This window comes from Rhincodon typus, chromosome 15 (assembly GCF_021869965.1).
Source record: "Rhincodon typus isolate 14 chromosome 15, sRhiTyp1.1, whole genome shotgun sequence".
Classification (NCBI taxonomy): Eukaryota; Metazoa; Chordata; class Chondrichthyes; order Orectolobiformes; family Rhincodontidae; genus Rhincodon; species Rhincodon typus.
Window position 1 is genome coordinate 47334673 of NC_063346.1, and position 27019 is coordinate 47361691.

The 27019-nt window shown below is 38.3% G+C and overlaps 1 protein-coding gene across 2 annotated transcripts in view; it reads right to left on the reverse strand.

Annotated features, from left to right (window-relative positions):
• The window catches only part of plekhg4 (pleckstrin homology domain containing, family G (with RhoGef domain) member 4), a 182805-nt gene that overhangs the window by 39146 nt on the left and 116640 nt on the right, over positions 1 to 27019 (reverse strand). For both annotated transcript variants that reach the window (XM_048606077.1, XM_048606076.1), the window contains exons 11-13: positions 24118 to 24256; positions 20071 to 20193; positions 15588 to 15779 (exon numbers count right to left, since the gene is read on the reverse strand). In XM_048606077.1, coding sequence (XP_048462034.1) covers positions 15588 to 15779; positions 20071 to 20193; positions 24118 to 24256 — 454 coding nt within the window. The remainder of the gene's footprint in view (positions 1 to 15587; positions 15780 to 20070; positions 20194 to 24117; positions 24257 to 27019) is intronic.

The window sequence follows — 27019 nt, forward strand, 5'->3', positions numbered from 1 at the left end:
TTCTGTAATTTTCTTACAGCAGTTACTTATAGACAGAAGTCCCAGACTGTATACCTTTTTGCAGCTAGCCTGAAATTATTATAAGAGGAGCAAAAACTCTTGTAGAAACATAGCTAACATTTAAACATAAATGAACGAATAAAGGTAATAATTACTTACCCAAAACACACTACTCCACACTTTTGACAACCGTTAACTCCAGAAAAAAAAAGATTACTAGAAATTTTGACTAAGTTCTCAATCAGGAATAATATTGCTTTCTAGCACAACTGCAGCCCAGCTCTTACTGAAACTCTGAGTTGCATTATTATTGTTTTAAAGATTTCCTGGCCAACCACCTAACCGCAGGTGAATCAGATCATCAAAAATGAGATGCACTAAGACCTGCTTATATATTGTAACTGCCATGATCTTATTAAATAGCCTCAACAAATGGGAAGACCGATGACCAGTCAAAGAAGGAAAATGCAGAATGAGTAACCAAAAATATGTTCAAAAATGTCAGAATGGAGCTGGGGGCATCTTCCAAGATGTAAGAATCTATGAAACAACTAACTAATGTTTTGCACAATAAGCTACAAGCTAACCGAGTTTGACTCTACACATATTTAAATATATCTATTTTGCGCTGCTTATTTTAAATTATGCATCACAAGAATAAGACACATTCAGCATTTTTGCTTTAATTCATTTCCAAACCAAATCTAAATAGCCACTTTGTTTCTTTTAATAAAAGAAACGAATTAACTTCATAAAAGTATGTGTTATAGGAACTCTGGCTTTTCCAGATGTGACAGATGTAGGCTTTCCCCTTTCGGCACGCGTTGCATCTTTCTTTCATGAGCTGTAAAGAATTTGATCACACTCTAATAATCATGTTAGGAATGCAAAGAAAAACTCATGAATTCAGCAGCTGTTAAGAACCAGATCCAATTCTCTGTATTTATGTATGTTGCTCTCTAATCTGAAGTACTAAGTGTGTGCCCAAACAATTACTCCAAATCTTTAGTCAAAACCAAATTTTACAACCTCTTCCTGCCTCTTATGTATGGTTATTTAGTCCGTCCAAACTCAGAAAAACTAAGTTTCATAAAAGTGAACAAAGTAAAAATTAACATAGCAAAATGAGTGTTGAAGTGTCACTCTCTCAAGAGAAATGCTCCTATCAACGTGTAGAGAAATAATAACAATTTTAATTTATCCTTTAAACTCGTCCTGCATTAACCATTCTGTTTCCAGCACAGAAAGCTAAGTGGGTGTTCATTTTGCAGTTTGCGACTCAATCTTGTTTTATTTAGTGACTTCACAAAATAGCATTTGTGGTCTTGGTAATTATTTTAAAAATTTGGATGCACTATAAATTTTGAACCTGTAACTTGATGCAAAGTATGGCACTCTTGCTTCTCATTCAGTGGGTGATGAGTTCAAGCCTCAACCCAATTATGAGCACATAACTTAGATCGACACTTTACTGTTGCATGAGGGAGTGCTGCCTTGTCAGAAGTACCATCCTTCAGATGAGACACTAAGATCCTATCACCCTATTCAGCTAGTTGTAAAAAGTCCCACAGCACTATCAGAAGCAGCAAAGGGGATTTTCTAACCCAGGTCTGGGTTAACATTTATCCCTCAACCAACACCATTAGAGAGATCAACTGACCATTTATAATTCTGCCATTGTGGGGTCAATTCTGCAAATTGGCTGACATATTTCCTCCCATAGCAACAGTAACTGTGCTTTAAAGGCAATCTGTGGGCTGTGAAGAGCTTCAAGACATCCTGAAAATGTGAAAAAATACATATACATTCAAGACTGCATGTTTAAGGTTTAAAATTGTGCCTGTTTCAATACACCTCCAAACTTTTAGTGTATTTTGGCACATTTGAAATTGGTTGGATGATATAACATGATACTGTTAAAGTAGAAGTAAGCAGTAGAGAGAACTATATTGATTTCATTTCAATTTAGTGATCTGGTGATTGAACTTATAATCTATCAATACATCATGCTCATGTTTTTGAAAGATGCTTAATCTTATAAATTCACTTTTCATTATTTGAAACCTTACATTGCAATTGAAAATATAATTTCTTTCTTATTTTGTGCAAAATCTCCAAATTTTATGATTGATTTATCAAAAGAATTTGCACAAGAATTAAATACAAGGTTTTTTTGCAATAACAAAATATTTAACTGTTGATTTAGTTGGGCATAAATCAAAATTATGAATCTGATGTGAGGTAATACCTAAACACAGTATAAATCAAATATGATGAATGCAATTACGGGAAACTAGATGTGATATGGTGATAGTATTAGTGCTAATTAAATGATGATCTTGAGCTTCTGTTTCATGGAAATTAATCATGAAACAGAATAACCTAGAATAAATTGCTGTATAATGCAAACTCAAATGAGGTGACAGTGCAGCATGTTAGGCACTACATTACAGGTAGTTGCAGGTTCTTTCTGTGCAATTTTCATAAGACAAAATTCTGAATCTTGCTTATTCACCTGCTTGAAATAGGAACTGAAGGCCTGGCCCATTTTCATCTCTTTTTTAAGTAGGTCATCAATATAAATCTGCAAAGCACTGAGTGATTTGCTTGGCAGGTGGCACAGGAGAGGAACACAACAAGGTTTACAAAGATTACTGGAAATGAAACTATGGCAAAAAAACCTCCAAATAAAAGTAATTAATAAGCTATAAATCATTAAACCTCTAAATTTCTGAGCAGCATTCCAGGTGTTTCAACGATTAGCAAAAGAAAATATGACATGGTGGATTCTTCCACAAATAAATTTACCATTATTTATGAAAATGATTTCAAGTGCATTCAAGCATTAGACGAGTTTAAAATGAAGACGAATTTGTCTACACCAAAGATTGGACAGGAGAAGCACCTGTCATGAGCAACTTTAAAAGGCTGGCGACCCGGCAGTGCTCTGCACTCATGGTTCAGCCAGACAGCATGATTAGTGACATTTAAATTATTAGAATGGAACCAGGCATGACAAAGAAAGTAAAGGGTGACTCCGTCCCCCACCCCCACTCCCTAATTTAACCCCAGCCGAACTTACCATCATAATGAAATGAGTCTCTGACATCATCAAATTCTTCTGGAACAATGATCACAGCTCCCAGGTTACATACATATGTAACATGCTACAGCTTCTCAGCCCTAAACAGGGATTACGTCATGTCTGAAGGGAATTTGTAACCTAATATAAAATACTGGATGGTCAACATCTTATTGGCTGTATTCACATTAAGCATTTTATGGGGCATATAGTTTAATCAAATTTTCACTTTGCTCTTTGTAGAATAAAACAATAAAGTCAAATGCCATTTTCCAGAATTTAGTTCACAAGACTATTAAAAAGCGCCATACTTCTCAATTTCGAAAATAACAGTTAGCATTTGGAGATGCTGAAAAGTAAGACATTTAACATTTTGCAAAATACAAACAGCTTGGGGGTGTGCATCATAAATTACAAAATCTAAGTTTCTAGTAAAAGTATTTTGGAATAGGAAGCCAAATAACACATCAAACTAAACTATTCAGCATACAATAGGTTTTTCTTAGCATTGCACACTTATCCTAAATCAACTTTTAATTCTTGGTCTTTCTCATTTTTCAAATGACCAACTGCTGAGATGCTCAACCAGCCCAAGCAGGGGCCCCACAGACGAGTATTCATCCACAGGACAATACACCACAGTTTGAATTTGAAGTCTGTTTGAGGTTCATAGCACCAAGAAGTAGAGACAGACACAATAGCTACTGGCTATTCTTATCAATGCTTCAATTCATTAAGAAGAAAACTTACCATTCATTGTCAGATGTAATTTGCAAAGTGAACAGAGATTTATAACACAACTTTGAATTTAAAATGTCTCACCTCAAAGCCCCTTCACTTAAAAAAAAATCACTGTGGAAGCATATTTGATATATAGACTACGTGCATTACTAATCTAGTGCTGGTTCTTCGCTCACTGGTCATTTCCAAAACAAAGTAGTGCGCATTTTTTAAAAAAATACAAACCACTTACAAAATGTATTATGTATAGTCAAAAACTACTATGGACTGTACAATAGTGGTCAATGGTTTTACAAAATATCAATAACAGAAGAGTAATCTTGATACATTTCACAATTGCAGTTTCTTTGAAAATGATACACAATCTACTGCACGATAACACAATCTAATGTCAATAGTTCCCTATACCACAATGAGTCTGTTGCAAAAAGTTTCAGGGAAACACAAATGTGCTCTTACCTGCAGAAGTTTATAAACTGGTTACAGATCTGGTTTCTGTGAGATTGCTTCTGCAACGTTGTATGCTATCACCCTATACTCACAATGAGTCTGTGGTACCCTGCAAATGTGCTAACTTAAGTCCCTATGAACGCGTCAGTATTCACTGACAAATGTGAGGCTAAATACCAGATGGACTTCCTCAGTAACTAAATGAAAAGGACTGAAGAGGGGGAGGAAGGGATTTCTATCCACACACTAAAAAAATTAGTGAACAGAGTAGCATGAAATAAAAACATGGCACTGGAATTTAAATTGGCAGCATTCGGTGGAGTCAAAGCGTCCACATTTAGCTAATTTAAAAAAGGAAATTAAGGAGATAGTTTAAAAGTCTGAAAAATCAACCGACTCCTTCTAACTAGCAACCTTGTTGCAGATATTAATCATTTGAGGATTCTGGTTGCAATCTGGTGAGTTGGTTATGGTTTAAGCAGTCAGCATTTATCATCATAGTTTTTTTTTAGATTTGTGTTGATACTTAGACAGCTGTGTAAAAATGCATCAAAAGCTCCATTACTGTTATAACAATAATTTCTTAATTCATACATCTTAGTAAAAACGTCCCTAAACTCGTTAGTGTGAGGAAATATGCCAAGGTGTGAAAATCACATGAATTCCTTTTGTGGTCAAATATTATCCAAACCTATTATCTGTGAGGATGAGTGGTGAATATATAAAATAGATACAATTTAGAAGAACATAACTCATTGATGTAAATTTAAAAAAGCCTGAAATAAATGAGAATGGTGGAATTCAGAAATAAAAACAGAGATTGCTTTAAAAATGCAGATCTGGTAGCACCTGTGGAGAGAAATCAGAGTTAACATTTTGGGTCCAGTGATTTCAAATAAACCTGTTGGACTATAATCTGGTGTCATTTGACATCTGACTTTGACCACCCAGTCAAACACCAGCACCCCCACATCAGCCCTTTCAGACAGCACTGTTACTACACCCATGCTCAGGATGGTAGCTCACCACCACCTTCTCAAAGGTAATTAAGGACAGGCAAAAATGTCCACACTCCATGAATTTAAAAAAAGTTAAACAGCACAGAATTAACTGCTTCTGCAGGTGAAATGGAATAAATTCAATATTATGTAGACAGAGTGACTTTAAGAAGTTGCACCAAACTGCTGACAGTAATCAATTCACAAAATACAGAAAGGTTGTTTTAAAATTTTATTTCTTTTCTGATCACATTTGACCTTTCAGTTCTTACATCTGCTCCCCTTATCAATTCTTCTTCCCTTCCCCTTTTATACACGTTGACAGCTTGACCCTTCTTAAATACACAGGTACATTGATTGGGTATAGTTTCATGCCTGTCAGTTCCTCAACAATGTGGTGAATAATCACAGGTGGACTTCAATGTTGGCCACTTGTACATTTTTGGCCAGACGATGTGAATATTGGATATTATAAGTGAAGATATTCACACAGATATTGATAGCTGGGCATTACAAAACAGTCACTTGAAACTTTTGCATTTTGGGGCAGAATCAGGACAATTACACTAGCACTAGCTGTTATGTAGGTTGGTGGTGATCTTGCCTGATCCATTAAGATGAAGAATTAACATTAAAGAGCTCATTGAGAACTCATTAAGGAGCACACACTGATTTTCAGGAGGATGCATGGGTTGAATGCATTATTTGGGGCAGTCCAGCTTGAATGGAGGTGAACACACATTGGGGAGCTGGTCATAGTTGTCCCAGAGAATTACCTGGACATAATAAAAGAGTGAATGACACAAAGTGGGATTTGACCATTGAGAAAACAGATGCTACTGGATTAGTAAAGATAGTGAGGAGAGTAGGCAATAAGCACCTGGGAAGTGAAGGATGTTTTCATCATTCTGGCATTAAAGGTCTTTAAGAGGAAGGGTCTCTCAATCACTATTAAAAAAGGGCCACCACAGCACAAGCTGAAACAACTCCACTGAAGTCAATATCTCATCGCCAAGTCACCTTTTATTTAGACATGAACAGTCATTGACTGTAGTACTGCCTCAGACAGAGTCAGGCACCAGAATATCAGCATCCCTGATACTTACCTCTTTCATATGTCAGCCATGGCTCCTTGATTGGACCAGATTAATAGCCCCAGTCAGGAAGCTGATATTCTGAGGTTCAGCTGGCTGATCTTATTACAATCACTACATCCTTCACCTTGGAGTCCATGGACATAGGGCGATTCTTTTTCTTGGACAGCTTCCCAGGGCGTTTTAGCACTGTGTCAAGTTCTTCTGACTCAACGTCTGACATATGGATTGTGTAACGCATGGGAGTCTGTTTCTTGTGCCAAGCGCACCTCAGTAGAATTGCACACTCTTCTTCCAGTGGCAAAGGCTCCAAGGTGGCTACTTCCTTTATGTCCATCTCTGATTCAGAGGACTTGACGACGCTTACAGAGAGGGTGAATCCACAGGTTCTGGCAGCATTTCTGATGGTTTGAGTGACAGGGCACTGTTTGCTCCCACATCATTTGAGAATTTATTGCTTTCATTTGGTTAACATGCTTATTCAAGACAGTTGTCCCTGCCTGTACTTTATACGTCACTGTTCCTGACCTCGCGTTGACCATGCGTCCTACCCATGCGGGGGCATTTCCACTATTCTTACGCCAAACTTTGTCCCTGTATCAAACTGTCTGCCGCTTGGTGGCATCTTGTGTCTGGATTGGAGTTCCTGAAGCTGTTACACACTCCCTCCAGGTTTGGGAAGATCAGACTTAATTTAGACAAAAATCCCGATAAGGATTCCCTTAGTTCTCAAATTGGTGAGGAAAAGTGATACTTTCGCATCTCAGAATTACAGGAGGCTAGGGGTTGTAATATTCCTTGACTATGTCAGTCACTTCTTGAAAGGTTTTAGTATATAGTGCCTGAGGGAAAATAAGGCTCCTAATGACAAAAAAAGCTGCAGCTCCAGAGACTGTCAGGAGAATTATTTGTTGTTTTTCAGCTGCTGCAATGTCATTTTCCCAGAAAAATGTGTTCTTTCCACATACTGGGCCCAGTCCTCAACAGCAAGGTTGAACGAGTTAAGCTTCCCAAATAAAGGCATGATGTAAGAAGTGCTTGCCCAAACTCAAAGACGACTGCTGCAAGTGAGTTTCTTCAGGACTGTGCTTTACTCTCATTGTCACTGAAATAACTCCACTGAGGTCGGTATCCCATCACCAAGTCATCCTTTATTTACACGTGAACAGTCGGGAACTGTAGTACCACCCCTTACAGAGTCAGGCACCTGAGTGTCAATATCTCTGATGCTCACCCTTTTTATTTGTCAGCCAGATTACAAGCCCCAGTCAGGGAACTCATATTCTATGAAGTCCAACTGGCCAACCTTGTTAAATCACCATACAAGAAAAGCAGTTGATGGTAATGGTGGACAGACTCTCGGATATTGCATCCTGTGCGGATAAGAGGCAACACAAAGGGCAGAGTACTGGGCATCAGGAATGTAGAGGAATAGCAAAATGAGATAGAAAAGCCACAGTATCCATGACTTCAGCATAAGATCAACCAGCAAAGAAGCTATTTTGAAATGGACAAGGAGCCTTTGCACTCTGCAGAAACTCACCATGGCTCCTTAGGGCCTTCCAAACCTACTGCAATTGTATGTCAAAAGGACCAGGGCAGCAAATACAAGGAAACATCAACACCTACAGATCATTCACCATCCTGACTTGGAAATACATCGCAATTCCCCCAGTATCACTGGGTCAAAATCCTGGAACACACTCCCTAATGGTATTGCGGGTCTACCTACAACATTTGAGCTGTAGTGGTTCAAGAAACAGCTCACTCCCATGTTCTCAAGGGCAACTATGGATCAGCAAAAAAAAAAGTCTGGTGTCTACATCCCATGAATGAATTTTTAAAAAAATCACAAATGCTCATGTCCCTAATTTCCTCATGGTCCATGTCCATTGCTTTGTCCATATTCAATGTTACCTCCTCCCTGGCTCTGGCCATGCAAAGATAACTCCTCCACCAGTCTGGGCCCTCTCCTGTGCATTATGTGCCTATTCCTCCTGCAAGGAAAAGAAATGCTGTCTTCTATTGCCAGCTGCTCCCATTCATTAGAAAGTGTGTATTGCAAAGCCAGCAAGTTCTCAGCATCAGCATAGCTCTGAACCATTCTGAGGAGCATCAAGTACTTTGCCATGCATTTCCTCATGTTCAGAGCCATGCATCCTGAAGCATCTGCTAAGGTATCTGTTGGAAGGTGAGTATCTAGAGATTGGTCCTCAGGATTAGGGTTGCACACATCTTGCCAGAGTGCATCAGGTCATGCTAGTTTCAATTCTTCCCTGTGTCAGTTACATCCACTTAGCTTGGGTGGGTGGCCTGCTCCTGTCACATTCCAAACAGAACCTTCCTCCTCTTTTCTTACAGCTTCCTGCAGAATCTACAGGTCCACATCAAAGGTTTCAGGCCTCTGGTTCTCCTGAGGCATTCCAAATTGTTTTCAAACTACCATCTTCTAAACTGAAGCTACAGCACTTTAATATCAACTACACTAACGGCTGCCATGGTCTGTCTGAAATCCATAGTTGGTTAGTCCTGCCTCTGTATTTGGTCCTGACTGACATGGGGAAGAGTTTGACAGCCAATGAAAGGGGTGCCCCCACGAAACTGGGGGTTGATGATTCTCCCTGCATTCTTAGATAAAAGATCCATTATTATTGGTGGCAATGTCACACGGAGACTTGGTCCAAGTGCAATCGCACAAAGATTAGTGTTCTGGTCATTACTCTTCAAAATGACTTTGGTGAAAATACTGAGGCTATTGGGCACCTGTTCATGGATAGCATCAAGATCTGTGCTGCTGTCAGATCCTTTTGTAACATAATTACAGTCTGATCCAGACACAGGAGGGAATGCAACTGCCTCTGGTTTTTAATGTGGATAAATGTACTGTAATGAACATAATAAGGCTAACATCAAGCACTTACATAGCATGCTAGCTTAAACTAAAGCCTGTTGTGATGGAGCAAAATCCAAGTTTAATGGTTCAAGAGTTTTGAAAGTTCTATGGTCAGTGGCAGAGGCTATCACAAACACAATTAAACTATCAGGATTTATAATTAGGACAATGTCAGCATTGGAATGGATAATTAAAACAAAGAGCAACAAATCTGCCAGTGCATACTGCAAAGATGAAAAAAAAATTTGAGGTAAAGTTAATGTACATGTTGCAATCATAATGTATTACATACAAAGTGGGCTGCTTTCTCCTTATCGAGGTGCAGTGACAGTAATTGATACAATTTTCCACTCAGGGCACCTAGTTGAAGCATCTGCTCTGCCAACTCAGTTTCAGTACAACCACTTAGAGAACAAAGCTTATTTTTCTCTCCAACAGTGTGCCTTTATCCTAATCTCACAAGAGCACTATTTTCCCTTTTGCTCGCTCCAGCCATTTTTGTAAGCTCCCTGAGCAACATTGGCAATTTAGTGCTGAAACATGGGCAGTTTTATTTTAAGTGCTTACACAATGATCTGGCTAAAATGTGGCAAAACTATTTATACACAGAACTGTAACAACCAACAAACAGCGCTACCCTGAATGCTTTAGCTGTATTCAAGATACAGTCTCAGGAAAAAGAACCAACTTACAAAAATTAATACTATGCTTGCTAATGGCTTAACAAATACAGTCAACTCAATTTTAGAGCACAGTATAGAGTGGCATACTTTTGCACTGAATGGGCAAAACAACTTCTATTCTACCATCACCAATTCAGTCATGTTTAAGATTAATATAATATATATCACGAGGCAATTCCACGACTAGACTCGGAAACAGGCACATGTAACAATCAGAACAATGGTTCAGAACTAGTAAACATTTTATTCCTTTAAAGACAATGAATAATTTAATCTCTCCTAAAGGTCAAAATATTTAACCTAACATTCCTGTTTCAAGCAGGTTTATGTAAAGACAAAAAACATGGTAGTAATTTACCACTGTGTTAATCAAATTGGTTGCTAGGCACATTTTAGAGAGAGATCGTAGAAACTGGTCACATGCTGAATTGAATTATCCCACACTGCCTTACTGAGAATTTAGCAATGGGTTGTTCTTTTCCTAGGTCGAATATTATGTTCTCAATTAGATAAATGTTAAACAATTCTTTAAACAACATTGCAATTATACCAAGAAACATTATTCCTGTTGAAATATGTACTAAGAAAAGTGCTTTGATTTCCAATTTTGAGTAAGAAGCTTCCGTATATGGACTGCACCGATGTTTACAAATTCACGTGCCTTCCCTACCAACCCACACAAACAGCAAAGTTCTGCTTAGCTTCTCTATTTGAGAGAACTTGCATTCCAATGTACAACTCAAGACACTTTCCAAAAACTTTTACTGACAATGTCCTATCGATGAAGTATTTTGATAGAAGTGCTATTTAAATTAAACATTAAATATAAAAGTAGAACAATTAGGAAACCTTGCCTTATTCAGAAGTGTAGCTTAGAATGCAATAAACATACTGAATGAATTTAAGTATTACAATGCTGAACTACTGCCTTAAAATGATCAATGATGTGACTGAATCCCAAGTTTCAAAACTTTACTCATGATAGCACATTCAAGCTGTTCTGTGCTGAATGAGTTGTAATTACTAATTACCACTCAAATCCCTTAATCAAAAAAATCATTCTAGCATTCAAAACTAATTTGCTGTTAAATAGGACAAGCGTCCATATCTATTTTAGATGAACTAAAACAGTACCTTATAACATTAGAAAATAACAATGTTTCATTTTATTACTTGTTTTAAGAATTTGAGGAAATAGTTAAAGTAGAAGACATTCATCAAAGACCCATTTAACAGAATTAGCCCAAATAATCAGTGTGACTGGAAAAAGGCAAGACCAATTGTTGAATAAATGCTTTATCTAAATCCTTGATGCATTTCAATTAGGTACGTATATAAAGCGGAAAGAATGCCTGAAAAATGCAACTGAAGGCAGATTTAACATGAATGTGGCCATAATTTCTTTATTATGCCATAAAAGGCATCACATGTCGCATAGATGTTGTGACTACAATGGTTTGGATAGTTATGGATATGGATGGTTACTCTTTTCTATTTAGCTTTAACACAATCAGGGCAGTTGCTAAGGGGATGTTTGTTAGACTGTGCAGTATTGTCATAGCATGCAAATGACAGGAAAACCTCTGCTTTCAGTTCAAACGTTTAGGAAGGGATGCTTCCACGAGGAATAAATGCACCTTAGTGGAAATTATTTATAATCGGAAATGTCACATAGATCTAATTGCAATCACTTAATTTAACATCTACTGGGAGTATGATTTTTTTTAAAATACTCAATTCTATGTAAGATTATGCTAAGTGGAGTAGTTATTCAAACTTTGTAACTGCCGAAACACCTGTCACACATTGGGCTCAATTGGGGAAAATCAGAAAAAAATCTCCAGATGTACTTTACACTGCTCTCGCACCTGCCCAGACCAATTTGCAATTTTATTCAGAGATTGGGGCAGCCTAGGACAGTGTGCCAGCCTTGCCTCAACTAAGACCCTTAAATGGACAACTAATGACCAGTTAGGGAATACTTTCCACCATGCCTCATTTTAAGGCTGAGGGGGAAATATTCATGAGTGGTAGGGGGGAATGGGTGGGGGTGAGGGCAACCATAGGTGTCTCTTTCAATCGTCTCCTATCCAGATTGAGCATCAACCACCCCCAAGGAATGTTTCCCCCTCCATGGGTATGTCTATTGCCTTTGTTAACTTCTTCATCAACAATACACAAACCCCTCTCCACAGACCCACAGACCTCACTCTCCATTCTGCAGTGAAGTCATCTACACTTACGTGCTCCTAGACACAGGGACTGAAAATCAGGAGCTGCCTGCAGTCCTAATTTTGTCCACTCCACTAACGGCAGTACCATGGGACAACAGTGTTGGCATGGATGCATTCTTTGCTAACTGTGTCTAGAAAGCCTGTCGTCTGAAAAATCCTGCTCATTGACTATCTAAAATGTTGGCAATTTTAATGCTGCAAACAAATATAAACAAACTAGGAAGTTACATTCTCCTGGTTAAAATTCATACTTCAATAGAATTGTTAATTTCTAAAATAAGCAACTGATCTACAATAGCAGTTCTATGTCAGAATGTCAATTTGAAATTTCATCCCATGATTACTACAATGAAAGTTAATTAATCTGGGTTGGTAAACAATCAGATTTATAAAATTATGAAGAGAATGGTAAGCTAAGGAAAATGTACCTTCATGAGGGTCAGCTTTGTTCAGTATGAAATTCTCATCTGTGGGTCAGAACCCTATTCTGGATTTCACCAGTAATCTAGATCGAAGTAGTTCAACCACATTGCTAGCATTGGATTTTGGATGAGATATTAAACTGGGGCCCAATTAAGTTGACCAGAAGGATACAACAGGTCCTAAAGTATTTGTAAAAGAGCAAACATCCAAACAATATTTAAACCTCATCAAGAATCACTCAAACAGCTCAACTGACAGCTTCAATTTGCTATGTGAAAGTAGGAATTTTACATTAATGTAATTAATATGTATAAAATTCTTTGGGATATTATGATAATGTGTAAGCTTCTTAATTTTTCATGTTAAAGAATACTTAACAAGCGTACAAATATACTGGATAGATGAGTAATGGGGACAGTCATTTCCAACCTCAAGTTGATCTAGTAATAGAGAAAGCAGATAGACGCATGAAAAGGAACATAAGAATTGTTGTGAAAAAAAGAAAATCACTCTCAGGAAGACCTAGCAGAAAAGATGGAGTACTTGGAGGTACTATTTGGGTTGGCTAAAAAGGCTTAGAAATTGGATAACTCGTATGCTAAGGAGCTGGGTGTTTCCCAGAAGTTGTCACCCACAAACCAGGGTAGTGTTAGTTGGTTAAAAGATAACTCTTGAAACTACATTTGTGGTTAGTGGCATTTTGGTATAGTTTAGGAAGCTCAATATAGCCATATTTTGCCTACAAATGAAGTCTATCAAAAAAAATACAAAAACAGTGACACTGTAACGATGTGAAAAACATCTGTATTTTTCAATTTGTGATGGTTTTTCAACCTTATGGTGGCCTAATCTTGTAAAATAAAAAAAACACTGAAAAATGCTGGAAGTTAGCTCTTTTTTCTTTAGCTTGCTTTCTTTGGATGAGTGCAATATACTCTGCTATGTTGTCAATGCAGTCAAATATCTTCTGAGTTTTCATATTGCACTTCATGCAAAATTCTAGGGCATTTCTATAATCATCGTAACTTCAGATTTGAAGCCAGGCAGTATTCAAAGTGGGGCAGTATTCAAAAACCTCCTCAATTGAAGAGTGTATTGCATCTACTGTTGTCTCATCTATCTGTTGCATTTTGCAACATGTGGTGTTGTCCACCTCAAAGTAAGTTTTTATGACTGTCTGTCTCTGCTGAAATTCCATGCCAGCCTCCCTTAGGCAAGTGAAAGAGCCTCATTGTGGGGGTGGTTGGCATCATTCTGCTCCCCGCCCATTCTCTGTATCTTGCTCAGTTGTAGCCTTTTGAATACAGCATAGTGGAAGCAGTTTATAATTGTGGCTCCTATCTCCATCTTCTACATCTCCTTGACCATGAACATCTGTCCTCTAGAACAGCTGGGTTGAACTCCTCCTTATTGATGGCCTTGATAAAGTGAAAATTCAGCTGGCTTCTGTGGTTGGCTTTTAGGTTCCTTATCACCTCTGAGACAAGAATGTCAGCTTGACTTGAGGCTGGTGATGTCAGGATATTTGGGGCAGTTGTCTGTAATTATTATAATTTTCCTTTTTCTTCAGTTGATTTAATTTGACCACATTCCTGATTCATGACTCAAACATGCTGGAGGTCATCCAGGTGGTTTGGTTAACTTCACATCCCATGAAAGAAGAAATAAAGTACTGCGTAGGTAACATTTTGATATTTGCACAGAAACATGTCACTCTGGACTTTTCCATCAAAAGAAAAAACAAAATTCTTTTTTGACAGAAATAGAAATTGCAGGAAAAAATTCAGGTCTGGCAGGATTTTCAGTAACTTCTGTTCTTGTTTCTGATTTCCAGCATCCACAGTTCTTTTGGATTTTGATTAAGACTTCTTAAAATATTCGAACTTTGAACTTAAGCACTGAAAAGATGGAAAATGGTGGGCAAACACCTTACATTATTCTTGTGTATCCTTTTGAGTGGCAATTTGCAATGGATTTTAGACAGTATCTAGGGCAAGCTCACATGACTGCCCTCTCAACAATACATACAACAGGCAAACAAGGAACCAAAAGGACAAGCAGAAAACACAATGGGAAGAACTGGAAAGTAACTTTTCAGTAATATTACATGGAACATGGACAGTGTTGGACTTGAAGATGGATGACAGACTTGTAAAATGAATCCTATACCCTACATTTGAAATCTACCATTCCCTTTATGACTAATGCATTTTTCCCCTCATTAGGGATGTGGTAACATAAAAGGAAAATTATGCTCAAGATATGTTGTTTGTTGTTCAGAAAATGAAGGGTCCAGACCCGAAATGTCGACTTTCCTGCACCTCTGATGCTGCTTGGCCTGGTGTGTTCATCCAGCTCTACACCTTGTTATCATTAGAAATAAACCAGTCATTTTCAGGATGTCAGGCTATACCACAATCTGTGCTTGGTCCTCGGCTAGTTATATTCCTATCAATGATTTAAGATGGAGGAATCAAGTTACTGACAATATAGCTAAGAGGGAAAGTAAGCAGTGAGGGAGCCGCAAAAATGTTACAAGATGAGACGAACAGTTTGTGAGTAAGAAAGACACAAATGGAATAATTTGTGGAAGTGTGAAGAGGAATGAAAAAACAGAAAAACAGCATACATGATTTTAAATACTGAGGAAATGTTGATATTCAGATGAACTTGGGTGTCCCTGTACAGAATCATTGTAAGTTAACAGTGAATACACCACCTAGTTGATAAAGCAAATGTATGTATGTCAGTGCTTTTAAAAAAAAAAATTAAGCTGGCTGAAAGGGGGCAAATGACCCCCTCTGATTCCTATTTCTTCTACCATAATTTAGTGCTTGTGCTGGGAGATATAACAGTACAAACGTATATGTTATTGCAAACGTTTATCAAGTAATTTGCTTATGCCACTGTAAGCAATGAGCACCTCAGTTCATTTCTTAAACCCATCTCTGCAATAACTTTAAAATAAATTATTTATCATTCCATTTACCTTGTCAAAGAATTTGTGCAATTTTAAAGTACTGTCAATCTTTAGTCTGCATTCATCCAGGTTCTTCACAAATTCATCATACTGTTTTCTGTATGTCTGTAACTTTTCTTCAAAAACATGCAATGCTGGTGACTTGAAGTCTTGCCACTGTTCCAGCTTCTTCAAAAGTTCTCTGCCTTTTCTGCAATACTCCTGTAATGAAAGAGGATACCTTTTCAAAACTGAGCAATCAAAAACATGTAATATTGTTTTAGAGAAGCCTTGCCTTGGAAAAAGAAAAGGAGATAATTTAATTATCTAGCGCTGTAACTTCCTAACATAACAGTTAATACACTTCATAAACGATATATCAAAATCTTTTCATATGACCTAAACAATTTCATGGGTAAAAGTCAATGTTAAATGTAGTCTTGAAAATAGTAATGGGAAATGTGTTTTACTTTATTATAGCATTGAATCATAACTTCAGGTCAATGCAATTACTGCTCTATGCAAAATGACATTGAAGCACATATATTCAATATAGTTGGAAAAAAAAATCAATAATGGTTCAAGGTGTTATCATTGAAAAAGAAATAAAGATTTCACAAGAACGGGGCTTAAGTATTTGTAAGATAAAATGCATTATTTCTCAGAAGGTACATGATTTTAAAAAAATCACCATGCTAGTCCCTAGCTATTTGGAGATCCAATTTCAATACAATACTCCAGACAATGTCAGAAAGCAATGAAAAGACTAAAATAATTAGTCCAGTAAACTTTTAAACATGGTACAAGCATCAAATAACTAAAGTTTTGACCACAAAGATTAAACAGTTAATTTTCTTCTAAAATTAGGAAATTATTGAATAACTTTGCCAACTAGCACTTTAATTTTAATTGGACTTCATCATTCCATTGACTCTAACTTCAAAGAAAAAAGGCACTGTAGAGGAAAACAGCCCACACAAAAGTTGACTTAAAACAATCTGGTGGGCAAAATCTTCACCTAAACGACTTCTGGTGTTCTTCTGAAAATGTGACAAATGCAGTAGACAGCGACAGTTGGGCAATTCTTAATTATAAAATGACTGATTATTTTAAATTGAGGTCTGGGAATGGCAAGGATACTAGCCTCAGTTATTCAAAATAACTCGTCAGTTGTGAATTTCTTGATCAATTTTCTGACCCAAACATGTCAGCCCCTTCCATTTTCCAATTGCAGTGCAATGTCTTTGACTCAAAGATGAATCTAGTTCAATCTCATTGCTGTGAAACATTGCTTTGCTGCTACTAAGCAATTAATCTCCTTTAACATATGTATTTTAAGAAATTTGATTAGGCAGCTCTTTTCAAAAACAAGCTGAATATATTAACAGCAATTACAATTATCAGTAGTGTGAATTAACAGATATTTGCCACTTACACTGCCTTGCCAAGAAACTTAAGTGCAAATCATTTGTTAAAGCTGTTTAAAGATGATAACACCAATATCTTAAAGCACCAAATGAGGAGGAATAGTTAAAGCAATTAAAAGGCATTCTTAAATTAAGCATGTTGCACCCTCAGAATTTGGGAGATTTGGAGGGAATAGAGGGAAATTAGAAAATTGTATTATACAACTAAAAACTAACTGGATATTTAGTCAGGAATGTAAGAATGAAATTGGAGAACTTAATACAAGGAGCTAAAAAAAGACAAAACGACCAACTTAATACATCAGCATGTGTAAACAATCAGGCTAAATTTATCTATATGATTGCAAAATAGTTAACAAACCTAAACATACGAATGATTTGTGTACATGTCGACTGCCGAGGATCAAATATCTAGCTCATAACGTATGAGATATGAAGCAGAGCCTGGCTTACACTTCTTTTGACAATCTCAAAGAAGCCCTCACTTTGCCAACAAAATACTTTTAACTTTTAAATTGTACAGTGAATTCAATTCACTGATGTGAACAAGGTGACATTAAAATTCTTAACTCTTCAGTGAAACTATCTATCAGAAATCTGAGGTATATTTCAACCCAGCTCCTAGAAACAATAGTGCTGACAGCTAACAAACTATTCCACGATTAATCACTTCAATAAATAGATTTGTAAGTCTTTATCCAATTGGTTGAAATTTGGCAGGGGAGGTGGTGGTGGAAGCATTTTAAATTACGCCAAACCAGCAGGATCCAACTTTACTTTTAGCCACTTCTCCTGAGCATGAGGTGGGACATCAACCTGAAGTCAGCAAGATCATTCTTTGTATATGTATATATGCCTGATTCCGAAGACATAATCAGGACTGGACTGAAATTCAAACAGGCATGAGTGGAGACATTGTGAAAGCTTTGTTGCACTAACCTGGATTAGAGAAGCAGATTAGTCCCGGGGGAACCTGAATTTGGATTGTATAGACTGAGCATGCGCTGTGCTCCTGATTGAACAATGTTTGCACTAACTTAAACACCTGACCCCTCATTTTATCTAACCCATTTAGTCCAAGAAATCTTTTTGTTAAGGTAATCCACACCGTTTTGTAATTTTAAATGCCATTCCCAAATCTAAACATTTTCGAAAAGTAATAAGAGCTAGTTCATTCAGCTATTGCAAAATTGAAAATTTTACTCACGGATCATTTTAATAGGCTGAATTTTTTTTTGGGTTCTCTTTAACACCCAGTGAGAGGAAACAAAAATTGAAAACAATGTCCCAGATTAAGCCTTATTGAAATACTGTGAAAGAACACCATGGGGTTAATTTCAATTTCCCAAAATGCCTCAATGAGATAATGGGCAGGAAGCCTCTTAGGTTGCTCCTAAAATGTCAGCACTACCTCAGTGGATGAAGCATCTGCCTGTTTGAAGGATCTATGAATATGCAAATCAAAAGTCCAGTGAGGTTAATGTTTGGTCATTTGGTAAATTGTTGGGATCTTTTAAGGAAGTGGTAATGGAATATTTAGAAAGTCAAAGCCAGTGTGGTTCTATGAAGGGTCAATCATGTTGAACTAATTTGCTAGAGTTCTTTGAAAATGTAACAGGCAAAATGGACAATGGGATCCTGTAGATGTAGTATATCTAGACTTCCAGAAGGCATTTTATAAGATGCCACACAAAAGGTTAATGCACAAGGTAAGATCATATGGTGGTAGGGGTAGTATATTAGCATGGATAGAGGATTGATTAACCAACAGAAAGCAGAGTGTTGGAGAAAAATATCTTTATCTGGTTGGTAAGCTGTAACTAGTTGGATGTCACAGGGTTCAGTCCTCGGGCTCTAACTATTTACAATATATATTAAGACTTAGATACAGGAATAGAATGCCATTTTATTGGAAAATATAGCCAAAGTTGCAGGTCACATTAGAATAGGTGGAAAAGTAAGTTGCAATGAAGAAATAAGAAATTTACAATCAAATGTGGATAGGTTAGGTGAGTGGGCCAAAATTTGGCAGATTGAGATTAATTTAAATAAGTGTGAAGTTGTCCATTTTGCATGGAAGAACATAAAGGCAACTTAATATCTAAATGGACAGAATCTTTAGAATTCTTTGATGCAAGAAGATTTGGGCATGTACCGTAGAAAACTAGTGTGCAGGTACAGGAGGTAATACGGAGGGTAAGTGGAACTTTGATATTTATTGCTAAGGGAATAGAGTATAAAAGTATGAAGTGTTATTGCAATTGTACAGGGCATTGGTGAGACCACATCTGCAGAGCTGTGTATAGTTTTGGTCCCCTTGAGGAAGGATGTAGTTGCACTGGAGGCAGTTCAGTCACTAGATTAACTCCAGAGATTTTATGAAGAGAGTCTGAGGCTTATACTTGTTAGAATTTAGAAGAATGGGAGAAGATTGAATTGAGGTACGCTAAAGGGAACTGACAAACACGCAGAACGGATGTTACCCCATGTTGGGCAATCTAGAACTAAAGATCATAGTTTAGGCTAAGGGGTGTCAGATTTAAAACAGAGATAAGGAATTACTTCTCTCAAAGGGTCATGAATCTGTGGAATTCACTACCCCAGAGTGTAATGGATACTGGAACAGAGAATAAATTTAAGGAGGAGACAGATTTTTAGTTAGTAACAGGTTAAAGAGTTATGGGGAGGTGGCAGGAAGGAGGAGCTGAGACTGAGGCTAAGATCAGCCATGATAATATGATACAATGGAGCAGGCTCAAGAGACTGAAACCTACTCCTGCTCCTGTTTCTTAGGGTTTAATGTTCTAGGCCACATATGCAGCAAAACACTCAGATTTGTCTAGTACATCAGTACCCAAAGGACAAGTTCATTAATTTCAAGCATAATTTTAATTGCCACTAAAATGCATAAAACAAACAACTTCGTCGGCTGCAAGTTCAGTTTTAAGTTATCTTACAGAGAACTCACGTGGTGCAAGCAAATGTCCTGGAATAATTCAGGAATCAATCGGATACAAAAATGGAAAAATGTTTTAGGACAACAGTCAAAACATTTTATTTGGTCAACCAAAGTAATTTATACATACATAAGCAACATTGCAAAAGCTCTTGAACTCTCCCTGTGTCCTTTGCAATGAATCCAGTGAATCCTCCAATTCGTTACATCTCTCCAGTTGCTTTTCTCCAACTTGCTCTATCCAACTACTCACCTGAAAAAGATATCAATATCACAAAGGAAACTGCACATATAGAAGCCATGCTCATACTTGTAAACAAACTCATGTTCATTTAATAAGCATAGTACAAGCAAATGTCTTGGAATTATTTAGAAATCAATGGGATACCAAAATGGAAGAACATTTTTGGACAAGGGTCAAATGTTTTATTTGCTTCCTTCGGACCCTAGTGATATTTTCCCAATGGCAATGCCTGGATTTTCAGGGACTACATTTTTTAATTTTCACTGTCTTATTTTCATAAGACGATACAGTCATGTAGTAACATTGGACTTTTTTAGGGCTTTCTTTGTTAGAAAATATAGCACAATTATCAAAAAAGCATGAATCTATAAATAAAATGTTCCTGTTAATTTATAATAAGTAAATCTCTCAACCTCCATAACCACATGTATACTCAGTTGGCAGCCACAGGATCAACTGTTGATACTCAACTCCCAACCCCATCCAAAACTCAGGTCCAGCACAAATTATTTGGTATGTTAAAAAAAATTTCAGCTTTCGTTTATATTTGACATACAATGTTAATGCACAATCGTGCACAACTTAAAATTCAAAATGCAAAGTATGATCATTAAAAACAAATTAAAGCTCAGGGTGAAGATCATTGGATTTTAAGTTACAGCACCAAGGACCATGAGAGAAACAGTTGGTTGCTGACAAAACAGATTATGGTTGAAGGTAAGTATAAGGTGATAATAGTCCCCTCCTGCGCATTCAATGGACAACGTCCATTGTCCCTGTACCTAAGAAAGCACACGAAATGTGCCTTAATGACTACCGCCCATTGGCTCTGACCTCAATAATAATGAAGTGCTTCAAGAAGCTGGTCATGGCCCACATCAACTCCGGTCTCCCAGCCTACCTTGATCCCCTAAATGTGCCTACAGGTAACAGGTCCATAGCCATATCCCTAGCCCTGCACTCATCCCTGGAACATCTGGACAACAAGGACACCTACGTCAGACTTCTGCTCATTGACTACAGCTCCACCTTCAATACCATTATCCCCTGCAGACTGATCTCAAAACTCTGTGATCTTGATGTTGGCTCCACCCTCTGCAACTGGATCCTGAGTTTTCTGACCCACAGACCACAATCAGTGAAGATAGGTAACTGCACCTCCTCCACAATAACACTCAACAATGAAGCCCCCCAAGGAAGTGTCCTCAGTACCCTACTGTCTTTCCTGTACACCCACGACTGTGTTGCCAAATTCCGAATGAACACCATCTACACATTTGGTGATGACACCACCGTAGTAGGAAGGATATCTAACAACGACGAGTCAAAATACAGAAGTAAGATAGAAGGCTTGGTGACATGGTGCCATGAGAACAACCTCTCTCTAAATGTCAGCAAAACTAAAGAACTGATCATTGACTTCAGAAAGAAAGGAGGTGAACACGCCCCCATCTACTTTAACAGAACTGAGGTTGAGAGGGTGGAAAGCGTCAAGTTCCTCTGAGTGACGATAACTGACAACTTGTCCTGGACTTCTCATGTAGATGCGACTGTCAAGAAGGCACAACAATGCCTCTTCTTCCTCAGGTGGCTCAGGAAATTTGGCATGTCCATAAGGACCCTCACCAACTTCTACAGATGCACCACTGAAAGCATATTGTCCAGGTGCCTAATGGCCTGGAATGGCAACTGCTCTGCACAGGATGGTAAGAAACTACAGAAGGTGGTGTGCACAGCCCAGACCATCACAGAAGCCAACCTTCCATTCAAGGACTCCATTTACATGGCTCGCTACTGCAGAAAGGCTGCCAACATCATCAAAGACCGATCGCATGCCGGTAATGTTCTCCCACAACCTCTTCTGTCAGGCAGAAGATACAGAAGCCTGAACACACGCACCAGGAGGTTCAGGAACAGCTTCTTCTTGACCATTTTTAGACTGATGAACAGACTCTTTAGCCTTAAATAATGCTGACTTTGCTAATGTTGATCTCGCCTAGCGCATGCCCTGTGCAATGTAACTTGTATGCCTCTGTTTAAGTCTTTTTACTAACTATGATCTGTACATACTTGCTTACTATGATCTGCCTGTACTGCTCGTAAACAAAGTTTTTCACTGACTGTGGTACACGTGACAAGAAATCAATCAAACTTTCAAGCTCATCCATAGTTATATGCCTAAAGGAGTAGCGAAATCAAATAACGTATTCACTTGAGTCACAAAGGCAAAAATTAAAACAGCATTGGAGGAATTATGCCAGGGTAGCCAGCAGCTCCATATGTCCTCCATCCTATTACACAAACCCACCTTTTTATTTATTCATCCATGGGATGTGAACATCACTGGATAAACAAACATTTATTATCCCCCAGAGGGCAGTTAAGAGTCAACGACATTATTGTGGATCCGGAGTCACATGTAGGCCGCGCCAGACTAAGCAAGGTTGGTGGTTACCTTCCCTCAAGGACATTAGTGGTCCAGCTGGTTCTGACAACTGACACTGGTTTCACAGTCATCATTTGACTCCAGATTTTTATTTAATTATTGAATTCAAATTCCACTATTTGCTATGGTGAAATTTAAACCCAAAATACCCACGTCTTTGGATTAATAGTTTACTGATAGTACCATTATGTCATCACCTCCCCTCATGACCAGCTGAAGCTTGGTCACCCCCAAAGACATTCACCTTGGTCAAGCTACGTGAGGGCTCTGCTGGGCCTGCTTCAATCGGCAAATCCCTTTCATGGGTAGAAGCAACCAGATTAATTTCTCCAATCACAATTCCTTCCATTCTGACCCTGCTGTTCCTCCAATCACAGATTTTGAGTCTAACGGAGCAGCAAAGCAGAAAGGAGGAACCTATGATTGGAGGAGCATGACAGTAACTGAACTTCTGGTTGGCAAAGCAACTCCTCAAAGCACCTTCTGAGAATAATGCACTTGAACCCAATATCCCTCTGCTCCTGTACTCCCCTCAAAGTTAGACCACTCAGCCTGATTATTGTATGTTTCTTCTACCAAAATGCATTACCTTCCATGTCTGTGCACTGAAGTTCACCTGCCAGGTGTCTGCCCATTGGACCAACTTGTCAGTGTCCCTCTGAAATTGCTGAGCATCATCCTTAATATCCACTATTCTCCTTAGCTTAGAATTATCTGCAAATTTAGAGATTTTGCCCTCAACACCTTCTACAAATCAAAGTTTATATAAATCAGGAAAGGCAAGGGTCCCAACACCAATCCCTGGGGAACACCACTTTGAACCTTTTTTCCAATCTGAGAGATACCCCCTACAATACCCACTCTGTTTTCTATCTTTTAGCCAACATCTAATCCAAGGATCCATCAATCCCAAACATTTCTAATTTGCTAACCAATCTGCCATCTGGCACTGTATCAAATGTTTTCTGAAAGTCCAAATATATATATAAATGTATACAAATACACAAACTGTGATATGAATCTGAAATTCTCTTCACCAAAAGGTTAACTTTAATAGTACAACTGGAGCTCAAGACCAAGGCAGATAGGGTTTTATTAAGGATATGTGGCATAGCTACCCATCTTGTTCACTAACGCTCTTCAAGGAAGGAAACCGCCGTCCGTTACCCACAGTAATGTGGTTGACTCTTAATTGCCCTCTGAGTAATTAGGAATGGGTAATTAATCCTGGTCCAGTCAGGGACGCCCTCATCCATGAATGAATTTTTTTTTAAGAAGTCAGGCAAATCAAGTGGAATACAGATCAACCAGGATCTTGTCATGGGGCTAAATGGTTCTCTCTGGTTCCTAATGTTTATCATACAATGCCTTCATATGGCAAAAGCTATTGCCTGGTTACTTCATCTTCAAAATATCAAAATACGTTTGTGAACTGACTAAACATTATATGGATCATTAATCTTTCAATTGATTCATTAATCTCTTACCTCCTTAAACTCTCTTTCATGTGTTTTGAATTCTTTCAAAAACTCTAGTTCCTGAATACATTTATTAGATAACATAACCAGCTCATGGATTCCCTCATCCACTTTGTTATATAATTCTGTGACAGTTTCCATTGTTTCTCTGGAAGAAAACAAAAAGAATGAATAACATTACACAGCTGATTCTCCATGGAGAAAAGTGTAAAGAAAAGCTAGGACTGAGCGCAATTATTCTTTTTTTTTAGTTTGTAGGTTGTCGTTAGTATTAAACTAAAAAGCTACAGTTTAAATTCTATAGTTGCCAGTAGGAGTTTTTCAAATATTCCACTGAAAGAATAGCTTGATTAAGAACAAGCTGAAACTGCAACCCCTTTAAGAGCCTTCACAGATTTCTTGTGTTAGGAGTAAATTTTTAAGTAGCCAACTGACGTCCAATAGATTTTTACAGCTGAGTGTTTCAGGGTGTTCTGAAGAGGGAGAGAGAAGTTTTTTGGTTTCTTTTAAGTAAACATTTGCAGCATCTAGGAATTGATTCTTGCTCAGCTACAGGAAAAGAAGCTGGTTAATTGATGAGTATCTAGGTTTTATTTTATTCCTTAGGTTCAAACTGGTTTATGTTAATGAGTGGCACAAGAGAGATGAAGAAGTCACAGACTGAGATGTCTACCTGCAGTAGTTGCGAGTAACATCATGAACAACAATATGACATATTGAACAACATATGCCTTGTCAATAGGATTGCGGGGTATTTCTTGCATTTAAAGTAAAAGTCAGGGCTTTAGTTTGTGTTTAGGTTGCTACTTTCTTTTTCTTAAAACTAGCTTGTTAACAAAATGCTGGATAATAATCTTTAAACAAAATCCAATAAGAATGAAAATTCCAATAGGTGAACAGTAGGCAACTCTTCAAGTCGCAGCAGTGATATGATAGCAAGGTAACCAACTAAATTAAGTATAACTGCAATGAAGGATGCGTGACATAGTTATGCTGCTGCAAGATGAGGAAACTGTTGGAAATCGAGGTGACTCAGAACACATCTGCGCTAGGTGTTTGCAGCTCAAGGAACTTTGGATCCAAGTTGAGGAGTTAGAGTTTGAGCTGTAGACATTGTGCCTCATGGAGCAAAGTGTCCAGGTAATTTTCCCCTTCCAAGACTTTGGTCAGATGGAACTTCCTGCATTGTGTGTTTGACTTATTTGCTCATTCTTTAACCTCACTACTCCCCACAACTCTTCTTCCCTGTTTCATGCTTGTCCTATACACCTAACTCTAAATGACACTCAAGCATAGCTTTATTAATGTAGTCTATATCAATGTCTTACCTCACAGTACATCACAAGATTCCAGAGCCAGGGGTCACAGCCTAAAGTTAAAAGAGTAGACTTTACAGGACAAAGGTGAGGAATAATGTTTTGCATCCAGAGGGTAGTGAGCCTGTGGAATTTGCTGCCACAGGAAACTGTTGAGGCTGAAACATTGAAGACTTTCAAGAAAGATGTAAATATAGATCTTAGGACTAAAGACATCAAACGGGAGAAAGCAGGAACAGGGGACTGAGTTCGATGATCAGTCATGATTATTTTGAATGGTGGAAAAGAGTGAAAGGATTGAATGGCCTGCTCTTGTTCCTATATTCTATGTTTCTATCTATGTTACTAAGATAACAGAAGTTCAATGACAGGTGGAAAGCTCAAGTGAGGAAAGGCTCACTATCAGGAATGCCTATCTTTTTCCCATGGAGATCCATATTTCAGTATTGTTTTCCCTCACTCTGGGTGCCAATAAGCAAATTTCAGAAAGATAAGGTTCCCACAACAATAAACATGGATTTTAAAGGAAAAATACGCTGTCTCAAAGTAATAAATTCATCATTTAAATGACTAATTTATTAAAATATCCACTAAGAAAGTGTGAAGCAGCAGACATTCTTTGTTTAGAGACAAAAAGCTGCAGATGCTGGAATTCAAGGTAGACAAACAGGAGGCTGGAACAACACAGTAAGCCAGGCAGTATCTGGAAAAGTCAATGTTTCTTCAGGACTGGATGTGGGGGTGGGAGGAGCTGCAGATAAGGAGAGGGGGCAAGGAGGGGGTAGCGGAACGGTGGTGAGAGGTGGACACTGGTAATAGGTATGACCTGGTTAGCTGATGGGAGGGATGAATCCAGTTGGTGGCTGGAAGGGAGGGTCAGAAGGTGGAATGGAAGGGAGGAGGTGGGCCTGGAAAGGAAGCCTGGCGATGGGTGGGAAGGTTGTTTGAAATTGGAGAACCAACACTGAATTCTTCAGGCTGTAGCGTGCCCAGGTGGAGGACAAGGTGTTGTTCTTCAAATCTGCATTGAGTCGCTGCAACACTGGAGGAGGCCAAGGATGGACTTTTTCAGGTGGAGAAAGAAAAATTTAGGCCCCAAGTCCTAAGGTTATGGACACCAGGTCCAAGAATGAGGTTTAACTAACACTGACCATGGTTAGCCTCTAGTGAGGCACGCTCCATGCTGGCTTTGGGATAATTCACATAAAAGTATGAATTGTAAGTAGGTTATCTTTCATCCTGGGATTTTCTCCTTTTTCTAGTCTGCTTTGCAGATAGGAGTTCGTAGGGCAGGGGTCGTTTGGGTAAAGCAGAGGAAAGTGGTAAGGGTAGGTGTGTCTTAGTTAGTTCCACTCACGTCAGTCATTCACTCACTCACTCACCTATCCGTCTACTGCATGCTTCCTCCCGTAACTCATTTACTCACCCAGCAAGCCCCAGTGACTCATGCACCCAGCTAACATCATAGTCAGTCATTCACTCAGCTCTGTCTGTCTGCCCACTTAGTTATCACTCAGTCACCACTCCCCACCTCTTCCAGGTGGCCTGACAAACTCTTCTTGCCTATCTTTAGCCTGACTGTCACTTCACTCCTC